Below are 12,378 nucleotides of genomic sequence, written 5' to 3'. Positions count from 1 at the left end.
TACTTCTCATTGAAATAAGTATATGAAAGGAACCTAGTCTACCTGCCACGCTGAATAGCGACCCCGCCTACGGGTTTCTATACACATTAAAAATACCCTGTATTCAATATAAATCCATATACCTCTTTGATTGGGGTAAAAAGTAGGATTTGAAACCGTCCAAGCTTGTCTTAATTTATCGTAACAAATAAATTTTTGTATAGAGCTTGTCTTATAAATGATCGAAATAATAAATTTTACCAAGTTTAAAGTAGCTAAGTCTCTAACTCAATATCATCCAAATTCTTCGACATTGAAGACACAAATTATTTGTCTCTTTAAACCAACATTGATGTTGTGATCTTACCTGAAAAGGGTGGGCTTCTGATATCCAATATTTAAGACAAAATAAACCTTTTACCATTGGTACACGAATCGTGTACCATAATGCGTTTCAGCGTCATTTGTAACAAGGGGCTCGAAGAACGAGGTAAGACATATTCCATAAGTTATGTCAAACAGTGACGCTATATCCGTATCTGGAGAGCATGCGCAATAAATAATTTCATTGTAGACTGGTATAACCGGACTCTGGAAATAGCCATTCGATTGAGATTTCTGGCGTATTTCGCCGAACTTAACTGATTAGAAATTACAGTACAAACAGAAATGATTGAATGTAAAGCAGTTTATATACACTCATATTACATTATTATATGCGTTGTGACGCATTTGTGTCAATTTCTAGATCCCAAATAATAGCGACTTAGCTCCTTTAATACTTATTTGTACCTAAATCAAAGTGGATATTTTAAGTGCACACCAAAGAGTACACTTGACCTCGTTTTTTGTATCATCCGATCGACTAGATATGCACTGTTCTTTGCCGGGCCTTCCGTCCTGCACCATTGACAAAGGGAAAACCACAATGAAAAATCCCGAGGAACTTTGTTAACCAATTTTAGAATGGAACCCGGGTCTACCTGGTTAGTGAGTCAGTGCCTTACCCGAAATGACATGAAATGAGGTTTAATGTCCTCTGTTTTGCTCTGACTGAGCTAATGAAGACGAGGGGCCTGCGCCATACAGTATTCTACAGCCTACTCATATCGAAAATCAACTGCTAGGGATCTTTTACGCAGGCCTACACGCGAGTATGAACACGCGACCTTAGGTTTCGTCCAAGCCGAACAACTATTCTGTCCTTGTCAGACTCTCCGTCCTGTACTACTGACAAAGGGGAAACCACGCCGGAAAATTCCGATGAACTTTCTCGGCCGCGACATAACGAGCCAGTGTCTTAATCATTTAGCCACGGTGGCTCCAGTGCCTCACACACAGAGTCACTTGTCGGTAGTTTCCAGTATACAAAGTATTAGTAAAATAGAACCTAATAGGCAGTGTACATGTATCACTGGATGCCTAACAAAAGGAAATGACCACACGTAAAATTCAATGTATTGCATATGGATCTTCACGCGAACGATCAAGCGGAATGTGATCTTAACGCTGCCAAAATGCCTAACCGGGCTAATGAAAGCAGGCGTGAGGTATGAAAAATGGGTGCTATCACGGTAATCACAGCGCTGCAGTCATACTCTTATTCCGAATTCTGTCATGTACATGTACACCTAACTTTGTTTCTTCCGTCACTAGACTGTTTCATGCCAAGCGTTCTGTCTTGCTACACTGACTAGGGGAAATGAGACCGAAAAAACCCGAGGAACATTCTCGGCCAACACCTATGAGCTCTACTAATTAGCGATGATGAAATGATATGTAGTTTAACGTCCTACTGTTCTGCCCCGAACTGGGATAATGAAGACATACATACAGTGTGCTATGAGGGAAATTTTGCCCGGACAGTGGCACTACGGCCTACTCTTATATCGAATTCCAACTGTCAAGGGATTGTGCACGCCAATGTGTACATGGGACCTCGGTTTTTTCTTCTCATGCGAACGACTATACAGCTGTCCTTGTCAGGTCCTCCGTCGAGCATCACAGACAAGGGGGAACCACGAACGTTCTCGGCCAATGCAGGGATCGAACACCCGACCTCCAGTCTAGCGAGCCAGCGTCTTACCCACTTAGCCACCACTAATTAGCGACCCAGCGCTCTCCGTCAATATATTCGTTAGCCAAGAATGTGTCCTAGAAGATTAAGGGCTATAGGATCAAGTAGGAGGAAAGAGGGCTACATAGGTTATGTTATTTCTTTTTAAAGAAAATAAATCTCAGGCCCATTTTCGATATTATATTTAAGCGGCGTTAATAAACGTAGTTCATTGCAAATCAATGTTTTAGATTCACGCCTTCTCGGCTGGTTGGTTTTTTTTTTACTATTCGGCTATATATATATATATATAATATGACCTTTTTGAACTGTTGGATTATTAATTTATGATATATATGTTTAATATGACCTTTTTGAACTGTTGGTCTATTAATTTTTGATATACATATATATGAAGTTATAGGGACCTTCTAGTACTGATCGAATCACGAACTACGACATTAAATTTTGTAACATTTTAAATGTTTATTTTAGCCACAATCCTATATGTACCGGGTACTTAAGTTAATGACTACCTGGTACCCTCTCGTTATAATTTATTATGATACTTTTGAGTATATACCATTCAAAATAAATGAAACGAAATGGAGTTTAACGACCTACTTTTCTGCACTGACTGGGCTGGTGCAGACGGTTAAAAAATAAAAATGTTCACTGAAGTCACTATATGCTGATTTCTTTTCGTTTTCGCCAAGCAAATCCATCTCTACACGTACAAACGAAACCTAAACATTTGACTATATAATTATTATTTTGATATCAGAACATTGTTAAACTCAAAATGACATAACGAAATTTTAATGTTGGAATTATGGAGACACGCCATCTTCATTGTCGACAATAATTATTGGATGAAAAATATTTTCAAAAATTTTATATAAGCAAATAAAAACCAAACGCAATGGTTTGATTGGTACTGTTAGTAAGCTCTTGCTATTCGCAAGCTAATTTGAGTCGACTAATACAGTCAAGGTATCCGAGGTATATGGAATAATATGTCGATATTGGAAAGATAGAAATATTAGTGTCACATTATTACCAAAATATCCCAAAGTAACAGAACAAACAGAAAAAACAACATGTTTTGATGAAATAAAATGGAGTTTAACGTCCTACTGTTCTCAGGGGCGCCGGAATGCACGAAGGCAGGGTACCAAAAGATAGGGCGGGGGGGGGGGGATCTCTCCCCCCGGCCTTTAGAAAATTTGTCAATTCCGAGAACGCTGTTTAGAGCGCCTCTAGCATTCCAAATTCCAACATAAAACCCTTTAAAATATATGATAATTAAAGAGACAACAGCCTGATTATTCACAATTTTCGTATCATGAGCAATTCATCTCATAAAAAATTGTGTAATTGAAAAGGCTAATAACTATAAACAGAAATTACTATCACTAAATCACTTGCCTTTATCATCTCATCATTAGGGCATGGGTATACATGTAGACCCCAGAAAAGGGCAGGGTACCATTTGTATACCCTGGTACCCGGGTTCCGGCGCCCCTGACTGTTCTGCTCCTATACTGGGCTAATGATGACGGGCATACGCCATACAGTGTGTTTTGAGAGAAATTTTGCCTGGACAGCGGCACTACGGTCTACTCTTATATCGAATTCCCACTGTCAAGGGATCTTTTATGTGCACGCCAATGTGTACACGGGACCTCGGTTTTTCGTCCGATCCGAACGACTAGACAGCTGTCATTGTCAAGCCCCCCCGTCCTGCATTACTGACAAGGGGGAACCACGCCGGAAAATCTGGATGAACACATGTTTGATAATTATGAGCGTAAGAGTGACAAAAAATTATGTAAAGTCATATCACATGAATTAATTAATGTCTTTTTATTTATTTTTTTTTTCAGTTTGCAATACCCCTCTCGGATTACAAAATGGCGACATTAAGACTGAGCAAATCAGGGCCTCATCTGTCAGCCTTGACCAATCTCTTTCGAAGATAAGATATAACTGCTGTACTGGTAAGTTTTCCTACTGGAATGTTTTTATCATCCGTATAGAAAAAGTTCTCTGACCCAATGCAAGTATAGCTGTAAATTAGACACTATATCTATCTAGATTTTCTGTACAGAAAGAAGAAAGAACAGGCCCACCGTACTCCTTAGATATAACATAAAATAAAAAAGAATCCAGAGTTCTTGAGAAAATATAGACGCATTTTTGCTTAGTCATAGATTTCAGACGACCATGTTAACTTAGCTATAGTAATGGTATCTGGCTTCTCCAGATCTTTGCAACATTCATGTACATCTTCTTGTGACCGTTCCCACTGGGCAACAATTTTCGATCAACCCCTTTAGCTACGCCACAGTCCCATTGTTGTTGATGAATCATACAAATCGCCGCTGCAGCAACTGAAATTTATAGTAGATTTCATAAGAAGCACACGACTCCTGTTCGGAATCACAAAAATTTCGGACTCTTTATATCCTTTGCTTTGAGATAAAGCCCTAATGGCGAAATAAATACTTTCAAAGACACCCACTAAAAGCTTTACGCACACGTGGCTGGGAATAAAATGGGTCAGTGACATATTTAATCGTAATATAACATAAGCAAAATACGTCTTAGTTATACACACAGTCACGAGCTCTTATTGTGTAATAAGAAAGATGATATTACCGCTTAGCGATAATTGATAAATTTAATAGACAGTGAAGAGTTTATGTAACCCGTGAACATTTTTTAGTGCTACTTGACTTAAATTGCATCAAAAATATTTAAAACAAGCGGTTGCCATGCAATATACGCCCACGTTTTGCAAGAGATTGACATACAAGCTAAAAAAGCGATTTTCTTGCAATAAAAGATAATGCGTCAATATCAAAAGGAACTGGGTTCCGTGGGATATACATGTAATCATACATTTTAAGTTTCAGGCTAAAAACATAATTTTTCGTACTCGTACATCCATGACGTTACGCCCCAATAGTATACATGTCAATATCGAAAGGAACTGGGATATTTGAGAATAAACCTATATTTCAAGTTTCGTCAAAATCGGATAAAAATTGTGACCTGAAGAGTGTCCACAAGCAAATTGTGGATGGACGTCTGGGGAGGACAATATACGTCCACATGAAAATGGCTGTATAAAAAAACCTAAATTCACCCTAAAACACTTTCTAGAAAGAGTCGGAGCAACATACATAGATAAATACAGCATTTTGTTATGTTTCATTCTAATTCGTCTGTAAATAACAGTGCACGCACCAATAATCATTTTGCATCCTAAAAATATACACATGTTAAAACATATTAAAGTTACAATTTCATATTTTAAAGTTATATTTTTAAAATGTATTAAAATAAAGCCCTAAAATAGATGGTATCTATAAACAGTCATACCTTGTTAAAGAATAATCCTATTAATCCTTTTATTCACTATTGCCAGTTGAGAAATTGGCAAAAATATCATTTTCAACTTCAAATTCAAACGTTTGAAGGTAGCTGTTCCATGGTGGGGAACAGGAAAACAAGGGAGGTAATTGTGTTATTATTTCCGGTGTGAAAATTTGATCGTATAATTTGATCGTATAATAGTGAGTTGACAACCTATTGAGCAAAAGACATAATGTTTTGACTTTCTTAGAAAATATGAAATTGTAACTTTAATGTATTGTTGCTTCCGATGAGACGATACTGATCTTTAACTTTGCTTTTTTCGAAAAAAGTAATATTTTCCACGGCTAAAGCCCTACTACTATGTACTCAGATTAATTATTGGACATTTAATTAAAAATAAAAATCAAGCCAGGTGGCGTTAGTCTACCACTTCCGGTTTCGGAGTTATGACCCCCGAGCGAAGCCGGGTATCTGTCTGTCTGCCTGTCTGTTCGTGCTTGGCGGCTACACTAGGTCTGCCCCGAGTCTGAAATTTGGGGTATAGGGGTAGCTCGGACCGGGGAGTAACATAGGCCAGATAGCGTTAGTCTACCACTTCCGGTTTCGGAGTTATGACCCCCGAGCGAAGCCGGTCTGTTCGGGGTTGGCGGCTACACTAGGTCTGCCCCGAGTCTGAAATTTGGGGTATAGGGGTAGCTCGGACCGGGGAGTAACATAGGCTGCTTCCGGTTTCGGAGTTATGACCCCCGAGCGAAGCCGGGTATCCTGCTATTATATATATAAAAGCCGCTGTACAAAGTTTCGCACTGTGTTTACAAAAGAAAGTTAGTACTTTATAGGGTCCTCAAATGTTACATACACATTAAAGATACATTATGGAAGGATGTCGCGTGTGCATTGGTGTGGTTTCCCCTTGTCAGTGGTGCAGAACGGGGGGGGGGGGCTGGCAAGGACAGCTGTCTAGTCGTTCGGATGGGACAATGTATACATTGGAATGCACGTTAAAGACCCCTTGGCAGCTGGAATTTGATATAAGAGTAGGTCATAGTGCCGCTTCCCGGGCAATTTTCTTCACTCTAAGCCGAGAAAACCTTATTTTAAACTTACTGTAGCCTCGATTGTCATTGTTACCGGCTGTCACGTTAATTAACAACGTCTCGGTTATCCATTTTTACGGTTAAATCATCAACGGGCGTTGAACAACAGATCGGATTGAAATCCAATGAATATCGAACATATAAGATGGCATCGAGAGTAGTGTATGGTCTTTTCATGTTAATAAATGTCTAATTGATAGTTTATATAACATTTCAGGCCTAAAGACAATCTGATTAAAACACATATCCTATTTCGTTTCGATTTTTTATAGTTCGGAATTTCCCTCATAGCACACTGTATGGCGTATGCCCGTCTTCATTAACCCAGTCGGGGCAGAACAGTAGGACGTTAAACCCCATTTCATTTAATTTTCATTTCACATTATGGAAGATTAGATAAAGAGCTGGCAGTTCTCACTATAATAGTTAAAAACTAGATAATGTAAAAGAAATATGCTGAAAATTTTAGTCAAATTGCTTCACTCTAAGCCGAGCAAACCTTACTTTGAAATCACTGTAGCCTCAATTGTCATTGTTACCGCTATCACGTTAATTAACAACGTCTCGATTATCCATTTTTACGGTTAATCATCAACGGGCGTTGAACAGCAGATCGGATTGAAATCCAATAAAAATCGAACACGAAGATGGCATCGAGGGTTGATTATGGTCTTTTCATGTTAATAAATTTCTAATTGATTGTTTATATAACATTTGTATTTGTACACTTGGCACCGTGTGGTGGCATTAGGTGAAATAGCCCGCGTTACCCTAAAATAGTAAACGAGATTAGATCTTTCTATATCTATGTGTTCGGTAGACCTTATTTATAAATGTATATCGTGTAATGTTTGTAAGTTTTTTCTTGTGTGTATCATTATTTATGACTTTTACAAGATATTATCTCTCAACACCCTTTCCATAATTGTACCCACATAAAGCCGGCTTTAATCCACAAGAATTTACTTGGGAGAGCAATACCATTTATCGAGGCGTAAACTAGATGTAATCATATTTACCTGTATAAATAACAGAGCAGTATTCACAAAAAAGTCCATTTCAATTTTATTAATATTTTATCAGATATTTAGAGTTATGTAAAATTGTTTGTCAACTCCCCATCTGTAGTTTTACGTTTTGTGGTTGAGGGGGCGTTCTTATTAACCTTTTAACTATCACATATTAATGGCCGCAACTAACGATCTAACATGAATACGATCTACAGCTTTGTTTAGGCGATTCTTTTCTAATTCTGGTTCTGTTGCTTTCTAAAAAAATAAATCACGCGTATATGACCCTGCGCGCCTACCTTAATTCACAGTTAACAAACCCTTAATAAATTATCAATGGAACAATGATAAAATATAACTTTCATATAAAATGATAGAATATTATAAGAAAATGCAAATAAATCAATTGTCTCTATGTGGGGGATACAGCGCGACACCGAGGCTCGGCTGGAAAAGGTGAAACCCCCGTGGTTAAATCTAACAGATTTGTTTAAAAAAAAAAAAAATTAGCGTAAACGAGTATGAGTGTTTTATCTCACATAGTATTATTTTATTTTATTTTTTTTTTACGAAAAGACGTTCTTACGAACACTTTATAATGTATCCCTATTATATCGTTGTTATATGCCAGGATTCGAGAATATGAACCAAGATGTCCCAATACATTTACATTTATTGGAATTTCTCTTTTAAGAGAAATATGTGGCGATCTGTGCAGATGAATTAGTAGTTTTCACCCTGGCTTGAGAATAGAGTTACCTTTCTTGGCCCGATCTCTTGATTGGAAGATTTGAAAGGTCTTTATTTACAAACACGCGCAACGCACAAAATTGAATTTTAGACAGCTGACTATATTTATAAGCTATAGTCAAATTTTGAGTTGAGCATTGTCGATTTTAGTCCTTTTATACTTTTATTTAATGTAGTCATTATGTGAATCATTGGGCCATTGCCTTTGTCTACAGCATGGCTAGCTATAGATGTAGAAATATTCGCGATGTCGAGGACCTATCAACAACTTTGTAATATGATTTAACGAGTGAATAATTTATACTTTTATTTTATTTATAAGGAGAAGAATTTGCAGCTTGGTGCCCTGCTGACAATAAGATTGGAGAATGGGTGGAGATAAATTTTTATCAGCCCACGTCAGTTTCTGGAATCAAGTTACAGTCTCCACAAGCAGTTGGCACCATAGAAGGAAACTTGACAAAATTCAGTGTCCATGTTGAACTGATTTCCTCACAACCAGGAGTTCTTACTAATATCACTGAGGTTAGATGGAATTTATGATAGGCCTACACAACCTTCTGTGTTGAAAAATATACATGTAGAAACACAAAAATTGACAGTTGTTCTTTACCTAACCTGAAGAATTCAATCCTAATTAAAATTTGTTCTGATTTTAATTGTTGCTGGCAAACATTAGGCTATTTACTACTTCTCTATCAATATTCTATGTTCAAAATTCTTAAATCAAAATTTAGCCACTGTGATTGGCTAATGCATCCTTTGGCGAAGCATCTTTTATTTTCATTGGCTAGATATGAAAGGTCAGGTCAGAGTTGTTAAATATATTGTTAGACCTCACTGTAGAGTACATTACATGTAAACTACAGTGGACTCTGTCACTTCCGACATCTGAATACTATCGCATTCTGTGAAATCCGTCATCATTTTCATGTCCCGATTTATTTCCTTATTACTTCAACCTAAAAAGTTTTGAGTAGTCCGTATTCTGAATATTCCGAAATACGACATCAATCAGCGGATTCGTCACACGATTTGCGTTGAATTAACATTGGATAATCCGGCCATCAATCAGTGGGTGTTAACCGACAAGCAATCAAGCAAATTAAAACCTGAAAAGTAGTCACTTAAACCAGGCCCATGATTAAATCTAGTTTTCTAAATTTAGAGAACTGCAATTTTTAATCTCATATTTCTCTTTATCTCAATTCCCCAGATTGTTATTATTGCATTATTATTTATGATTATTATGGTTTATTACAATTATTTGGATTTGTTATGCTGCAGGTGATCAATACAACTCTAAATGCTGAAACTGAGTTTAATGTCACCTTTGACATTGTCACAGTAAGAAGAATTCGAGTTGTTGTTGAAGAGTTTAACATTAAACCATGCTTTCGTATGGAGATTCTAGGATGTGTCCCAACAGGTATTTACACTACATTTTTTTTTGTCTAAGAAACATTAGAATAGAATAGACTATAAATTGCATGTAATGTTGAAAAGCATATTTATCTAGTATTTTAGAGGAAAAAGCACAATAGAAATCATTAACATTAATCTGCATTCAACAAGAAATATAAAACAAGTCATCAATATCAATCAAACAATGAAAAGCCCTTGTTTTATACAGTAAAATTTTTAGTTTTGTGTTTAGCATACATATATAAATGGAATCTGAATTGTCTACCTCGATTAAAATTTTCATTTATATTAATAATTACCTATAAATCCTAAAATTTAAAAAATTAATGCAGACTTTACATTAATTCCACAATATTGATTTTTATCAAGTTATTTTATTGACATTTCAGATAAATTAGCCCCGGTTGGTGTTGGTAAACCAGTGTTGGATCTAGAATACAATTCTGTAGATAGTATACAATTAGTATGTAAAATAACAGATCAACCATCACTAGGTATACAATATCAGGTAACATGGTACCGAGAAGATATTGCCATTAAATCAACACTCTTACCTAGATCAGTTCAACAAGAAAAACTAGATGTTACTGTCGACAACTTTAAAAATCAGAAAACAGTAAGTAAATAAAGATTGTAATTATATTTGGTTTGGAATTAAAAAATTCCATTTTGCTAAATTTGAGTCTGAAATAATGTATACAAATTAGTCACTCACAATGACTTTAATTAATTTTCCAACTACCACTAACTGCTGTTGTAGGGGTCAGACGACTGACTATTTCTTTGTTGTGTAGCAATTTTCCGCATTCTTATTTATATATCAATATTTTTGTAGCATCAATGTTCAATCAAGGCCTGTCATTCTCTAGACTGTGATAGTGAGGTTTATAGTGTTAAAGTTGAAAGTGATTTATTTTTACCAGGAATAAAGGTACGGTATTTCTCTTATTATGTTTTTTTTTAACTTTAAGGGCATTGAGCAGTAAAATGCACATTTTAAATAGAGGTAATAAGCTACATTTCAACACCAAAAACATCGTAAAATATCAATTCAAAATATTTTAAAATCGTTGTTTATTATTTACCTTCAAACGAGATTTTGTGATTTTGGGTTAATTCTTTGAATACGTCCACAACAAGTTTTAAAATACAATAATTTGGACGAAAAAGTAAATATCTACTTCAGTGCACTACTTCGCTGCTCTAAAAATCATTTTATACATTCAAAAATCAATAAATCAAATTCAGCCATGTTCCAGTCGCGATAATCACGTCTTAGAGGGAATTCCTTCTGACATCATATGTATAGATAGACATCAGTGATCCAGTGTGAAACTGCTGCTGGACACGGCCATGATTGTTTACAGCGGATGACGTGAATGGTGTATACAACGTCATAATTTAGTCAAGAACTGATCTAGGTCGGGGAAACCTTCTCGTTTGCTATAAATAGTTTTTTTCTTTCCGTTTGTACCTCCATTATTACACACCAAACGGTCAGAGTTTTATGTGTCCTCTGGGTTATTTTACACGTGGAACAAGTATGCAAAGTTTTAATAAGATTGGTGTTGAAAAGTAGAGTAGAGTTACAGATTAAGTTCATGTTTTGTGATATTCCATTAATTATTTATTGAATTATGTCCCTTTGGTTCCATTACAGATGTTAAATCCAGGAAATGTTGAAATCTGTGAGGGAGAAGTTGGTAATATTGAAATTACGGGAAATGCACCACCAGCTTTGATATGTCTCATAAACAACCAAAAACCTGACTGCTCCATTAATCTTCACACGATCATAACAGATGATGAACCAGTGCGATGTACCAATGATCGAGTATTACCTCAGATAACTGTCCTAACTTCCTCTGACAAACAAGCCCAGTGCAATACAGTGTTTGATAATTCTAACTGGGATAAAACCATTCAAATTCCTATCAGAGGAAATGAAGATTCCCTTCTTGATGGAACAAGAACAAGTACTATTACATTATCAATTGTTCCTGAAGGATGTTTGGATTGTATGCTAAAATCTGTCCAAACTGTCAAAGTAAGTTACATGTTATTAATTTCAACGACAAGTTTCAGCACTGAATCTTGAACAAGGGGACATTACCTGAGACATTTTGAACTTTCATTACTTGTGAACAGTGTTCACACTTCAAAACTTTTCCAGCTGAAAATTTTAGCTATTGCATTGTTTGTTAGAATCTGTTTTATGAATAAGAGAAAAGGTCTTAAAATTTAATTTAAGCTGTATTTTGTAATTTCTTAGTATGCAATTAACCAACAGATAGATATTTATGTCTGGCATCATTAATGCTATGACGATAACGACTGGTACAAATACATGTAGCCCAAATGAAAGCCCTGACTTGAGCCTTATGTAGCTGCCATGTTATCTCCCCAGAAGAAACAACGTTCTATTTATGTCAGTAGGAATTTAATTCTTTATTTGATTCTATTTATTTTTTATTCTGATGAGTAATTGGTTGTTTTAATTATTCTGATGAGTAATTGGTTGTTTTATTTATTCTGATGAGTAATTAATTGTTTTATTTATTCTGTTGAGTAATTGATTGTTTTATTTTATTTATAGGTTGAAACCTGTGACAAAACTCCATCGGCATTCTGTAAATCACTCAACACTGGTCATATATCAACTTTTGATCAATCGTAA

At 36.0% G+C, this 12,378-nt stretch overlaps 1 protein-coding gene across 1 annotated transcript; it reads left to right on the top strand.

Annotated features, from left to right (window-relative positions):
• The first annotated feature begins 8,617 nt into the window (after positions 1 to 8,617).
• Positions 8,618 to 12,378, top strand: LOC130012111 (uncharacterized). The gene is made up of 6 exons (XM_056099294.1): positions 8,618 to 8,801; positions 9,564 to 9,705; positions 10,091 to 10,317; positions 10,537 to 10,632; positions 11,362 to 11,748; positions 12,298 to 12,378. Exons 2-6 carry the CDS (start codon positions 9,678 to 9,680, stop codon positions 12,376 to 12,378), a joined length of 819 nt encoding a protein of 272 aa, XP_055955269.1. The 5' UTR covers positions 8,618 to 8,801; positions 9,564 to 9,677.

Source organism: Patella vulgata, chromosome 3 (genome assembly GCF_932274485.2).
Source record: "Patella vulgata chromosome 3, xgPatVulg1.2, whole genome shotgun sequence".
Classification (NCBI taxonomy): domain Eukaryota; kingdom Metazoa; phylum Mollusca; class Gastropoda; family Patellidae; genus Patella; species Patella vulgata.
This window is presented reverse-complemented; position numbering and strand designations above follow the sequence as displayed.